Source organism: Macrosteles quadrilineatus, unplaced genomic scaffold, assembly GCF_028750875.1.
Source record: "Macrosteles quadrilineatus isolate MER2022 unplaced genomic scaffold, UCM_ALF_1.0 Scaffold_5__1_contigs__length_97177068, whole genome shotgun sequence".
Lineage (NCBI taxonomy): Eukaryota > Metazoa > Arthropoda > Insecta > Hemiptera > Cicadellidae > Macrosteles > Macrosteles quadrilineatus.
In genome coordinates, this window is record NW_026542598.1 from 32,950,103 (window position 1) to 32,965,247 (window position 15,145).

Sequence of the window (15,145 nt, forward strand, 5' to 3'; positions counted from 1 at the left end):
GGTACTGAAAGGACTGTTCTTGTGGGAAAGATTTGAGACCAGTGATCACGTGTTTAAATAAAATGCTCTCCTGAATTTAAGTCAAATATTTGGGTTACATAACAAGTTTTTGGGGACATCGGTTTAACAGGAAAAACCGTTATCCGGATTGGCCTCGGTCCTGAGGAGTTCGGATAAGAAGGAGTCTACTGTATCAAGTTTTCTGTGACTTTGATGTAATAACCGAAAAATAATATGAACATTGAAGTGCAGATAAAATGTTCTGTGAGATAGGTTTGAACAAATCCACAAAAATATTTGAACAGCTGTTTGTTTGAATAAAAACCAAATTCTCACAGGCTACAAATTAATTTATTCTAAATGTAACATTCTAACCTTATGTTTTGTCCATCAGAATGTGTACGTGAACATCAACCGTATCCTGGCCGTTGCATCGCGTATGATGGAGACGGGTCATTATGCGGCTGCTCACATCCGAGCGGTGGCTGCTCGGCTCGACCGAGCGTGGAAAGAGTTTGCGGCCGGACTAGACGAGCGGACGGCTGTACTGGCTTTGTCCACTCTGTTTCATCACAAAGCTGAACAAGTAAGTAATTTTCCCAATTGTTAAACGTAGAGTAGCATAATATAATAGGTTAGAGTTTGAAATTGAAAAGTCAGTAGCTTCTGATGGTTCCGAACTAGATTCACCTGCTTCTGTTTTTTGAACTTGAATAACACGTCCTGACAAAATGAACAGCAGATCTTAGTTTTTATAAATCAAAACAGATTGTCATTCCTTTAAATACCTAACTTGCTTTCTTATTCTACTTCAAATACGAACCTTGATGTGTGTCACGGTTGAGTGATTATTTATGACAAACTGTCAGCTGACTAACAATCCCAAAATTATTCAGTTTAATCAGCTTAAGATGATGTCAAAACCAGGCTTATCTAAGTTTTCTACACCATCAATACAACATAACTAACATAAAATACCCCCGCTGCAACAAACCTGCAGACTAAGCTAATTTATTTACCTGGTTGGATTTTCACTAAAATTTTCCCTTAAAAATAAAATTGTCAGACTAATTTAATGTTGAAATAACATAAATTATAACTTTGTATTACTGTACAAGAATGAAGATAAAGTGGGTTTTTATATGTTTATATCTTAGTATGAAATAACAACATTTGCTGAATTTGATTAAATTAATATATCTTTTAAGAAGCAAACTACAGCAGTTTATTTATTCTCCATAAGAATTACAAAGGAATTAAAATTTATACTTTTGTGGAATTTTCTCGATGTCTTTAGGCAAAGAAAAATAATGATGAAATAATCAATTATGAGCACAAATCCTTAACAGTTTATTAAAATCATCATTTATTTTTACAGTATGTAGAAAATGTGCCTAATTGGAGTCAAGCGTGTGAAAACATGGCAATTCCAAGTGAAATTATCGTCTTAGAAACTGTGATACATCAACACCAAAACCTTTACGAGTCTATGTGTCAGGCGTACACTGAGGTATGTATTGTCAATTTCTGGTTTATATTTCATTGTATATTTTATGTTTGTAAACAATTTTAGGTGAAGGAATATAAAGTTTATGAAGATATTTTACTGGTGCAATATCTTAAGGCTTAACAAGTACAATGAGTTTTTACTGTTTGAGGAAAACTAACTGCCTATATTTTGTCGGAATTAAAATCATTTTGATTGAAACCATATTCAACCAACCTATTAAAAATTCAGATAACATTTTCATAACACATTGTGAACTGCAAGTGAATATAATAGATAATTTCTGGCTTATCTACTTTATATTATAAAGTAGATAAGTCAGAAATTATCTTATTAGTTAGTTAGGGCAGTATCAGAGAATTAAAGTGCAGAGGAAACTTGCTTGTTATCGGACAACTGTGAGCTTTCAGCTCAAGTATGTTTTGTTGGAAATATAATTGCTAGGAGCAAGGAAGAGCCTGAACAAACAAGGTTCTTAGCACAGGATCTTCCTCCACCAAGAGCTTCGTAGTACATGATGGCGAGGGGGGCGGTTATTGACATTGCCCTAGACACCAGCAACTAGTGCTAGACACCACATACATATTAGTACCATTGAATGTTTCCTCTGTACCTTATTTCTCTGTGGTTTAGTTAAAAACTTCTACTGATAGGTACAGTGTACACATGATTTACAGCCATTTTTGACAATAACAATCGTACTAGATGGTAGGATTTTACGATAAAAGTTGACTCTCAAATCTTTTTTGGGAGATGACTATGGTTGGTGTGGCAAAAATACCAAAATTCTACAAAAGAGTAACTTACCATTATTTTTCTGGATACATAATTTGTTGTTTACTTACTCAAGATTTTCTTATACAATAATGTTTGATTAAAATAGTTCTGTTACGGTATGTAACACATTTTGTATGTCAGGTTTACAACGCTTACCAGTCTCTGCTGAATGGGTTGGATCTGTTAGTCCAAGTCTGTATCAACTTTCCTCAGCCGCCGAGCAATCCACCGTACATCCGCTACGGAAACAACAAGCTGGCCTCCGCTAATGTATGTTACTTTACAGATCTGGATTGCGGTGGTGAAGGTGTATAGCAGTGATGGTTGTTGGTGATGGTTTTTTGTTCCGTACAGCTGTCGTCTGCGGTGAAGGGATCTAGGTAGCAGTGTTGCAAGGGTGTTGGTGGAGGTTATTGCGTCTTACTAGATTGATTCAATCTGAATTAGGGGTCTCTAGAAGGCCCTGGTACAAGGTTGATGTTGTTGGCTGTTTGTTTCTTACAGCAGTCGTCTGAAATTGAGGAATCTAGGTGGCAGTGGGGTTGGTTAATATATGTTACTTGACACAGATCCACTCTAAAGTAAAGGTATATAGGTGGCAGTGGTACTGGGCTATTGGTGGTGGCTAATGTGTGTTTTACAGCTGTAAACTGTAATGGAGGAATCTAGGTGGCAGTGGTGCTGGTTAGTGATACCATAGACCAACCAACACAAGTAGACTTCTCATACCATTGTAAATTTTGAAGCTCGTTTTTCATGTCTAGTTCATGTACGCCACACTGGGCGCTAGTGTCGACGAAATTTTGTTTCTATTATTTTAGGGTTAATTTCTTGATTTGTGCTTTACTGTTTGGTTAAATAACTAGGGGACAATTTATTGTTTATGATTATATCGTATTATTTGGTTAAACGAGGTTTAAAATTACTGTATTAACGGGAAACAAATTGTAAACAAAACACGACCTCTACATAAACCGTACAGAACTAACAATAAAATTGTCTTCAGCTGTTCCATTAGGATGAGAAATCTACTAAGGGAGTATGTTTTATCTATGGTGATACATATCTAGTCTAGACAAAGGTGGCAGTGGTACTAGGCTATTGGATGGCTAATGATTGTTTTGGAGCTGTCGTCTGCAATTGAGAATCTAGGTGGCACTGTCACTAGGTTGTTGGTGATAGCAGTAAAAAGGATTAATCAGATTTCAAATGTGGCATGTTTTTTTTTTATCTAATAGTTGTTCCTGAGTACTATACAACGAATCTGCAACCAACAATTAATTACTAATACTGGTTTATGAGATAAGAAAATGGTGAGCATCAATAGTATCATCATAGACTAACCAACACAAGTAGACTTCCCATCTCATTGTAAATTTTGACGTTCGTTTTTCGTGTCTTCCAGTGACACTGTTGGCTAGTATTGACGAAATTTTGTTTCTATTATTTTTGAGTTAATTTCATGATTTGTGCTTTACTGTTTGGTTATATAACTAGAGGATAAGTTATTGTTTATGATTATATGGTTTTATTTGGTTAAACGGGGTTTCAAATGACTGAAATAACAAGAAACAAATTGTAAACAAAACACATCCTCTACAGTTCACCAGACAGAACTAACCATAAAATTTGCTTCAGCTGTTCCATAAGGATGGGAAATCTAGTAAGGGAGTATGTTTTACGTAAGGTATCATCTAGATATGTAGACATAATAATCTATGCCATAAACAAAGTACCTAGCTTATTTTCAATGGGAAATTTGCTAAAAAGGTGTACCATTTGAAAGTGTCTGCATTGCTAACTAAACTGCTTTCTGTGATTGCTGCATATGGTTCATTTACAGCTGTTTGGTGAAGGTTACACAATTTTAAGTACTGGTTAGCTAGTTATAGTTTTGCCTGCTGTATCTCAATACTCTAATACTTAACATGTCCAAGTTCTTGTGTTTCTAGGTGGCGCTTACTCCCATGTGTGCTCTACATATTATTTGTCTAAAGATGTATTGTGTTTGGTTATGGGTTATAACTGATGGGTTGTGGTGTAGGTTCATAGCACCAGTAAAAAACTACTCTATCAACTGGATCACTTGGTGCAAGTGTGCAATCAGCCGCCTTTGGAACATCCGACTAGAAAACATGTAGGTGTTGTATGTAGCTTTCAAACTATGAAATAAGAGTCATTAAGTCTCACCTCGCACAAGATAAAATACAAGTCGATAAGTTCCACCTTCCTGAGAGTCAATAAGTTTCTTCTCTCAAACTATGAAATGACAGTCAATAAATTCCACTTTTCAAACTATGGAATAAGAGTCAATAAGGCTTGCATTTAGACTATGAAGTAAGAGCGAATAAGTTCTAAAGAAAAATATTTTGTTCAAAAGATTTTTTTAAGAGGTTGGTCTTTAACCTTACGTTTGCCCATCCACATGGGCCACAGAGGCCTGTGTGTGGAACATTGTTTGACGAAAGCAAGGGGTGAGCCTGTACAGTATAAAGGTGAACTGTACTCATAACTAGTGGTAGGTACCAGGATCAGAACCCACAACATCACTGCCTTGGGTGCAAAGTTTGTAGTGCTACCTACTCACTTACCTTTTGACATTAAAAATGTCAGCTTTTCTTTGTTAACTTTTCCAATTTAGTTTATCTAGACCAGTCATTCAACTATGAAAATTAAACTACTGTATATTTAAATTAAAACTCAATTTCAATATTTATTTTTATTGTTTTTACTGCACAATTTTACCATACTGCTTTTATTTGTTTTTAATTTTTACATAATTTGTCTTTTATTTCAAGAGTGTAAGAAGAAGGCAGATGAAGAGTTATGCTGTAAGTCTATATGATTTATCCATTTTACCAAATGGAACGTGTGTGCAATTTTTGTTTTGTTTTGTAGTTTTTGATTGATTAATTTAATTTTCCATGAAATTTGTTTTCGACCCTAGGTACAAAGGTAATATACCAGCAAATAGTGGTTTGAAACATTGTCAGGTTTCAATAATCTAAATTGTAAAAATTTGTATTCTATGTGTCCATTAAGCTTTGGTGTATCGCCCACCATCATAAACATTAAAACAATTTTATCATATATGTCATCGAATTAGTATATTTTCGAAATCAGACACTAAGTAGTAGCATTGACTATTGGATACTGTTGTATTGATAGTCAAAGGTAGTAGTGATTGATGATTGAAAGTAGTTATTGGGAACATAAAATACCAGAATAAAGACCTAACCCAGAACCGAGCAAAAACAGTGCATTTGAATCTGCTAGTATATATGTTACACTCAATCTCCGAAATCGGACAATGTCCGAAATTTCTACCCACTCCGCGATGTGGATAGTGTGAAATACCCAAGTCGCGGAGTGAGCATTTTATTTCGGACGTTGGCCGAAACGAAATGCCCAGACCGCGTTGTGGGTAAACTGATTTATTCAAACGCCGAAGTCAAAACCTTCTTCGGCGATTGAGTAAATCCAAAATACCCACAACGCGATGTGAGCAAAAGTGATTGCCCACATCGGGTTGTGGGTATTTCTAGTTTGAGAAAACGCCGAATAGCCTGTATAAACTACCTTATACCCAAAAATCTACATGAAACCCACAATCACTAGGTAAAATTAATAAAATTTATGTGTGTGATTATTTAATGTATAAATAGGGTTTTAGAAAATACAAGAAAATTGCAAATTACCGAATAGGAACAAATATAAAAAGGCCCATTACAAATACATTGAAATTATGTTTTTCCGCTTTACAAAAATAGGAGTAACCTTAAAACGCAAATTATCACACAGTTCTTGTTACATCTTTCTTTTACTTATTGGCACAAGATGTGCTGCCTTGGCACTTAGAATTGCATTTTACGTTTAACTTAATACGTTTACATGATTTACTCAAACAGTTCTTCTTGTAACCACCTTATAAAACCTTGTTTGGATCCGGATGACACCATCGCTTCTTTTCGTACGTTTACTTGGTCATCGGTACATCCTTGGTGCAAGGAAATTTATTTGGAGCCACCTGGAGTTTGTTTCTCGAAAACTGTTTGTCCAGAACTCCATGTCTTGTGCCAAGAGTGTAGACTTAGTACGTTGCCAGTTTTTATAAATTTGTTATTGAGATTTAGTCATACTGTACAACAATTCGCTAAACATTTCATGTGCTCAAGCATTTTCTAAAGTCACTCTAATTTAGCAAAAGGATTTAAAAATTAATACTAATTTTACCTCACATCGTGAATTCAATGCTGTCGTAATGGCCGATTGGCTTAACGACCAGTACTAAACTTTGAGATTTTTTCTTCAGTAAGCAAGGTTCGCACATATTTAAGTATATTTTAATCACCTCTCTGGTAATGTTGCAAAATTTCTTTTTAAGCTCTACTTCCATAGCTTTCTCTTTATTATGACCGACTCGTAAGTGAGCTGCACGATTCGGCGTTTGCACAAACTAGAAATACCCACAACCCGACGTGTGCAATCCCTCTTGCTCACATCGCGTAGTGGGTATTTTGGATTTGCTCAATCGCCGAAGAACGTTTTGACTTTGGCATTTGAGTAAATAAATTTACCCACAACGCGGGCTGGGCATTTCACTTCGGCCAATGTCCGAATAAAATGCTCACTCCGGGATGTGGGTATTTCGCACTTTCCTCATCGCGGAGTGGGTAGAAATTTCGGACATTGTCCGAATTCGGAGATTGAGTGTAACTTATATACTAGAATCTTCTGTCGCTGTAATTGTTTCAAACTCAAACTATAAATATCACTTTTATACATGATCATCTAATGGCTACAGAGTAGTTAATGTAATTTCCCTCACTTACCACCTCACCTCAGACCTAGCCTGCCAGCCAATGTCATCAGTGTTCCTAGATTCTAGTGTAGACACGAGCAGATTAAAATACAACCTTTTTCTTGGCTCAGTAGATGGATTAGTTCTTTATTCCAAAGTCAATTTTTTTGAACATTGAATTTACGTGGACCAGCTGTTGCAGATTTTTTTTACTCATATGCAACAGAAATCAGTAATTTACGTCAGCGCAATTTGTTGGTGCTAACTTAAACTACGCCCATTTGGATTAAACTGGCAACAATGTCAATACGTAGATGAACGTCTAGTCTAAAACAAAAGTTGATAACTGAAATGCAATAACTTAAACATAATCTGACCAGCCGTCACAATTCTCCCTTAGTACTTCTAGGTGGTCAGTAGTGATAGTTGATAGTGAAATGAATCCAGGCCTATAATAATTATACAGTATCATATATTTGCTGGTTTTCCCGATGTTACCCTGTTTTCAGCACTTATTTTCCTAAAAATCATCCTGCTCTTATTCCTAAATTCACATGAAACATGGAGTAAATGTCGACAAATACCTTGCATATACCTTTAACCTAAATAAGTCACTTAGTGTAGGCCTACCCAAATGAAAATTAGTTCAATATTTCTCCACCTAGTAAACAACCCTCTACAATTTTTTCACTGTGATATTTGTTGCATAGAAGAGATTGCAATTAATTAACCTCAAGTTTGCATGATTATCTTGGTGAATTCAAGGTGAAGGTAGATGTTTAACCTTTTAGCTGACTGAATTATTTGCTTTTTCCCCTGGTGGTGGTTTACTTGGCAATTGCTTGCGAAATAACTAATTTAATTTAATATTTAGTGATTTGAATCTTGATAAACCAGTATCTTATAATATTGAAAGCAGTTAATCAAAGTTTAAGATGTCAATGAATGGTATTCAATTCATCAATAGTTAAAATTTACTTTGCTTCAAGGATTGAGTTCAAAATAAACATTTAACAGGTTACATTTCATTCTTGTCTTTTGGACTAAAAATTCTAAACATCGAACACATACAGTAAAGATAAGTAAGAAGGAGCATAATGCCTGATTGTAGATGCAACTCAAGAAATTCACTCACCTCAACTACCATCATGTGATATGTCCATCACTTATTTTGGTTGGGTGACAGGCAAAAGTCCTCATAATTTTACGTCAAACATTACCTTAACGGAATTAGAACTCTAGATCCATTGGGCTGTGTCCTGGTCGGAGCCACAATCTATAAGACGTAATTTCAATGCCATGATCAAATACTTGCTAATTAAAAGGTCAAAGTTGTAATGTTGCAGAAAACGTAAAGTAAATTTTTAATTTTCAACATATTTAGAATTCATTTTTCCTACTACTGGAATGTCAACTATTTATAAATGCCAGTTTTACCTTCTGGCATTCCAATCCCATGCTAATTTGTGAAATCCCATGTACAGTAGACTCCCTCTTATCCGGACTCCTCGGGACCGAGGCCAGTCCGGATAACGGGTTTTCCGGTTAAACCGACGTCCCCAAAAACTCATTAAAACGGACTGTTTACTGTGATATTCAACTTAAATTTAGGAGAGCATTGTATTTAGATATGTGATCACTGGTCTCAAATCTTTCCCACGAGAACAGTCGTTTCAGTACTGCCCACTTCCTGCCGATCTATTACGGTTAAACCAATGTGCTGATAAAAACTGTCCGGTTAAACAGATGTCATTTCCGCCGAGTGTAGTCCGGTTAAAAGGTGTCCGGATAAGAGGGAGTCTACTGTAATTTGTCAATACAGTGACATCATCAGGCACCTCGCCATGAATATAAAAATAAAACGGTCATCACAGATGACACACAAATGTATGTTATTGTTTTTGGGGGGTAAATAATCATGTGTGATGACGAAGCTATAGTGGATGGTGGATGCCTGATGATGTCGCTGGTTTGACAAAACGTGTCGCAAATTAGCAGCGAATTGGAACGGGAGAAGGTAAAACATTCATATTCATTCTTACTTATTTGTTGATTTATTCTTGTAAGAAAATAATTGTTTTTTCTAATGCTTGAAGACTGGTACTCAATGGGTTAAGAAGACTTCAATAGAAAAAGTTTGATTTTAAAATGAAAATTTGAGTCTGATATAAGAACTTGGTTACTTTTCAAGTTTAACATTAGGGTTTGAAAATTCTCACTTGGCATGTTTTAATAAAAGAAATTTATAATAGAAAATCTATAATTTTTGTGTGATGCCCAGGGCGAGAGTGGACAGTCGGACTCGTCGTCGGGTAGTCGCCAGGGTGGCAACCCTGCAGCTGACTACTCGGAGGGTGCCAGTCACGTGCTGGCCGTCATACATCAGATCCTCAACCATCACCGCAGTCTAGAGCATCGCTGGCACTCCAAGAAGATCAAACTGCATCAGAGACTTGCGCTTAGGCTGTTCCAGGAGGACGTCAAACAGGTAAATTACTTGGGTCGTAAGCAGTAAAATTATCTGGATAGGTGAGTGGGTATAACACTCACCTTCATATCTAGAAGAACATTTTTACTGAGTCAAGTTAAATTATTCATCAGTTTAAAATCTGTTAAAACTTATCTGCAGATATGAAGTTAATTGCTTCTGTCTTGGCTTTTCGGAATGTTGTAATTGTTGTCATATCTTTTACCTTTCTTTCTTGGAAACTAATAGAAGTCGCATCCAAAACCATTTAATTTTTAGCAAAAAACTGATATTGTAGTTTGTTTGAAGGGGATAAGATTGTTTTGTGGTTAATTTAAAACATTCAGTTTGGAAACAACTTTTTGGATTCTCCTTATACCTCTCTTTTTAAGTTTGGTTATAAAAGATAGTACTTAGTGTTTCACTCCGATAAATGTATTCTGCAGATGATAAACAACTGTTAACAATTACAGAAATGAAATAACAAGTAAAATGCTGAACAAGAAGTTAGTTTTTGTTTATAATTATTCATAGAGTATAGAAACAAACTACATACAGCAATTAGCTAGATCACCGTAGCAAAAGACCGTAGATTTAGCCTACCTGGAAAATGAATATCCTGTGCTTGACAAACCGTTAAAAACTTAAACGTACTTATCCCAAATATTTTGCTCCTGGTTTCATCAGGGTGGAATTATTTTTCAGGAGAAACAATAATTATTTCAGAATTAAATTTGCCTGCTAGTATTAGCTCATCACAAGTTGGACCATCTAGTCCATTCTAGGAGCAATTGAGTTCAACAAACTGTTTTTATAGATATTGTAATTTTCCTACCAACAAAACCTTTTTTTCTAATTTATGAAGATTGATTGGTTTTAGTTACTTACGCATTCTGTTATTAATTTTCAGGTGCTGGATTGGCTAGCAAACCATGGTGAAGTTTTCCTAAGAAAAAACACTGGAGTCGGAAGGAACCTGCAGAAGGCAAGAGTCTACCAGAAAAGTCACGAACACTTTGAAAACGTTGCTCAGGTAGGATTTTCTTTTTACTTTTTATTGTATGTTTGTGTGTGTGGTTTATTTTTGGTCTTGGGTCATGCTCCCAATATTCAGAGAATTTTGCAGCGTCCAAAAACAACCTCTCTCAAAGTAAATATAACTCACATTTTATTGATTTGTTCATTGAACTAGGTACATTGACCATCCTCAAACAGTTTGTTTTAAACTTTCTCATACTGATCAAAGGAAATCTTGCTGATTTTGCAGCTCGATTATTAGTCCGCTCAATTACAATTTTCCTGTAAAGCGTATTTATTTAATCATCCCGTACGGCGTATAACACAGTAATATTAACTCACTTTACCAGATGACAGACCTAATAATTTTATTTGATCTTCTTTTCCCGTATGGTTGAAGAGACTTTAAACATCAACAAAGCTCATGAACAAGAAGAAACGTAAGATTAAGAAAACCTTTTGGCCCACCTGTTGCCGATGAAATAACTGGAAACATTGTATTCAACAAATCCATCAACCACATTTTTAATGGTAGTTCACTAAATTTGCGTAAATCCTCAAGAGGAACCGTCGATTTCGACAGGTTTCACCAAGTGATGTGTTAAACTGTTAAACTAAAACTCAAAACTGCCTAAACGTTGAAAAAGCAATTGCTGCAACATATGTGAGCAACCCTTGCAATCACGGCGACATTGTAACCATTTCACGCAATCTTTAACCCCTTTTGATGTCAATCATCAGTTGAGGAACATAAATCGAGTAAAGTGTGTGTAAAGGGAGAAGGGAATGCAGAGGTGACCGTCAAGCCCGCGGTTCGCTTGTGATGCACTATGGGCCTGAGAGATAATATCGCTCTCTCCCTCCTTCCTAGCAGGGGCATTTTTTCTCTTTCCTTGCACCCCTAGTCAACTTAAAACCTCTAGCGCTCCTGGGCCTGGACCCATTTATTAATTGGACCTGGTGAAATTAAATATTTGTACAAATTTTACGTTTTTTCACAGTATAGGCCGGCTGTAATCATTCATCATATGTTTGTAACAGTGACTAAAGTTAAAGAAATTTAGTATGCTGATTGCTGTGTGACTGAATGAGAGATTGCCAAACTGATATTATTTTACGTCTCTCTAAGACAATCAAGTACAATGGTAAACCTTGGTGGACTTAAACCTGCTGGTCAGTAAGCAGTTTCCCCAACCGCCCCTGCTTCCTCGTTGTGTAAATGTGCTTTCCCGAAATCCTGAAATAACTGACCGCAGGTTTCAATAAAGGTTGATCCCTATTCCACAGTATTCGAATTAAAGAAAATTATTTATGCTTGGAGGGAGTGTAAATTTTCCCTCACACTGATCAATATAACAAGACACGGTAACTGGGTAGCCGAGTGGTTATACTGCTCCCCTAACAATTAAAAGGTTGCCAGATCGATCTTGAGAAAAGTCAGTAGCTTTTTGATGGTTCGAAACTATACCCAGCTGTTCCTGATCTGGTTTTGAATAAATGATTCTGGCTAATGGAACAGCTGATCTTAAACAGTAACAAAGCTACATAGATCATCTTACTCCATTGTAACCTACACTCATTCTTCTCTCACTTTATTAATTATCTGATAATGTTACCGGCACAAACCGTAGTGAAGTAAGTTAGATTTGAACTAGTGCACTTTGTTGTGTTTGCTCCAGGGTCTAGGGCTTACTGTACCACCAATGGCAATAGCTTCTTCCCTACAGAGAAATTTCCGGAAAGCATAATTTTATCGAGTTTGTGAGTTCATCAATCATGCACAAATGATTTGGAGATAAAACCTCTGCTCTATGTGGAATTGTTTTTATTGGTGTTCATCAACAATGGTGTAATCAAACTGAATGTAATCTGATGAACCTTTGTATTCTAAAATTGTGTAGAGAATCGGATTGTGTTGGTAGAATAGTTACTGGGTTTGAACTCACTTTGCAACCATTTGTGCTTATTAAGTTACCATTTATGTCATGAGCAATTTATTGCATAAAAACATTCATTACCAAAGAAATGGTGAACAGATTCAGGGTCAATTGATAGAGAAGAAAAACTAAAACTAAAATGTTACAACAACAAAATAATAACAGGAATAAGGATAAAAACACAGTGAAGCAGGGCAGGTAGCTGGTAGCCTGGCTGGTCGCTTACTCGCTTAACCGCTGGTTACCTGGATGGTAGCTGGGACATAAACACAGTGGCGCTCAGTACAGTCGCTTGTCAGCCGCCGTGTCGAGATGGCGAGTTCTAGTGACGAAGAGTTATTGCTCGATAGTACAGGATCTAAGTGGTTTTTACTAAGGCCTGTTCACACCGGCGTAGCCAGACGTTTGCAGACGTATTCGGTGTATTAATACGTCGCCAGTGCACTGTTCACACCGCAGCTACGTCTGACGGCTACGTAGCCGGCAGTTGTTTGTTTATTTTACTATACTAGATAACCTGTTGCTCGAAATCGAGCAAAAATGCAACTTGAAATAAAATAATGAAGAACAAAAAACATAAACAGCAAAACCTCTATCAAAGAGTCACTCTAAAGTAATTTATATGACTGATTATTGGAACGTGAAAAATATTACGTTGTAAAAAATTATAAAAAGTAATCTAAGGTACAATATTTAAATGATTTAATTATTTTGGTTATCTCTTATGTACTGTAGGCCGCGGGTGCCCTCTATGAAATCGTAGATGTCAACCATACACTGTAAAATAAGCTTTTCAGACCAATGTAATGTAGCATGCTAAATCCCTCTCTTGACGCCAACCAGTACGATAGCATTGTTAAATTATTTCTACGATATGTTCTGTTTTAGGCATGTTTAAATTAGGTGTCCGAACCAAAGTCTCCGGTTAGGAACATAAGAGTAGATTTAACGACGTATCTAGAACGGATTAACGTTAAACACTATTAGTTTTTGAAATTAAGAAAAAAACAATGATTTATTTAGCCAGGTGGTGCTCTTTTTTCAGCATTAAAATAGCTGCGACATCTATACAGCTAGCATCATTGTAGAGAGGGAAGCCACTTCTTTGGTCTCTTACTATGCACATAAGAATCTAACTCGACTCCTAGGAGCTCTCGTCCCTATAAATTTCTGCCACAGTTTTAAAAGATTAGACAAATGGCAAATTGGGCACTGTGACCCTATTTCCCGCATATTTTTTTCATTTTTGTTTGAATGGTTTTACATACGCTGTTGGGTTCCAGTGCCAACGTCGTACTTATAGATCTGTGCGTATTCAGGATCATGGCCTTCTTGAGGAATTAGATTACCTACTCGGTGGTAAAACTTGTCATGGATCTTGAAATTGTAAATACCCTGTGTGATCCTCTCGTCAAAATGAGCTTCAGAGCTGACCATGGCAAAGGCGCAATTGAATTGACGAATTTTACCCAGATAATTTCTGGATCCAAGCTTCACAGCCCTGTTTTCAGATTGGGAGTCTCCAATAAGTTCCTGAAAGTATGGGGAAATTCGCAAATGAGGTAAATGAACCTTTCATTTATGGCAACAAAGAGTAAAAATTGAACTGTTTCGGCCAGTCTTTTCTTGCTTAAAATGTAAGCAACCAAAATGTAAAAATTTAACGTTAATTTGTCGGAGATTGGATGTATCACGACGGCGGTACTGCCACTCTGTATCCGTCAAATTGGGAGGATGATGCAAGCGATCACGTTTGCGATCCCTCCAGCCACTCACAGTTCTTTGTCTTACTGGTGGCATTTAATTTTAAATTTAGATGAAATAGGAAAGTTAACCAATCAACAGAAAACACTACAAAGGAATTTTGATACACGTTGTAAATTACATGATAATATTGTAATGTAACGGGTAACTGTCCTGTGAATAATCACTTTCAAACATTCACTTAATCACACCGAACTGTATCGAAAGCTACATGACAATTCAGTAAAATACGATGTAAGGTAAATAAATTCAACCATTACAAACAATTAATTTGTTGTCAGGTTTAATTTGTCAGGCTTTAATTTGTTGTCAGGCTAGTAAACTCTTTATTTATGAACCAGACTTAGTTAACAGATGTTTAAATACAAATATAAAATTCCAGCTTTGCTCTGTAAGTAATAAGTCCTGCAGTCTGTGGTTAACCTTAAAAACTATTTCAAACTACGTCCATATGTTATTTTATTTGTAAACAAAAGGAAATGAGTTTGATCTAATATCAACAGATAGCGCCACCTTCCAAACTTTAGCCCTTAAATGTACTTAAGTGGTGCCCTTGCTTAATATTCTGAGACGTATTTGCACATCTACGTGAAAATACCTTTGATTTGACACCTCAAACTTTAAAATCCATCAAGGCGTTATTGAGTTATGACTGTGAAAAGAAAACTGCTTGCGTATTAATATATAGATTATTTTATATTCGTTGATATTTGCTAATTTACTGTTTATTTTTATTACTGTTTCATGAATTTCAGTTAAGATTGCTACGGTTTACTTGCAGCTTTTATAGTACCCTGAAAAGTCGGTTGATTTATGTGTTAATGTTGACAAAAATATTTCACTGTAATTTTTTGCCGTATATAGTAGACTAGGCC

The 15,145-nt window shown here is 36.1% G+C and overlaps 1 protein-coding gene across 5 annotated transcripts in view; it reads left to right on the top strand.

The window, feature by feature from the left end:
• The window catches only part of LOC128994011 (triple functional domain protein-like), a 476,534-nt gene that overhangs the window by 199,504 nt on the left and 261,885 nt on the right, over positions 1-15,145 (top strand). For 3 of the 5 annotated variants that reach the window (XM_054418203.1, XM_054418206.1, XM_054418207.1), the window contains exons 10-14: positions 395-586; positions 1,379-1,510; positions 2,426-2,554; positions 9,367-9,573; positions 10,463-10,585. In XM_054418203.1, coding sequence (XP_054274178.1) covers positions 395-586; positions 1,379-1,510; positions 2,426-2,554; positions 9,367-9,573; positions 10,463-10,585 — 783 coding nt within the window. Of the gene's footprint in view, positions 1-394; positions 587-1,378; positions 1,511-2,425; positions 2,555-4,328; positions 4,422-5,082; positions 5,116-9,366; positions 9,574-10,462; positions 10,586-15,145 lie in introns of all 5 variants that reach the window. The other 2 variants (XM_054418204.1, XM_054418205.1) reach the window with 2 other exon arrangements.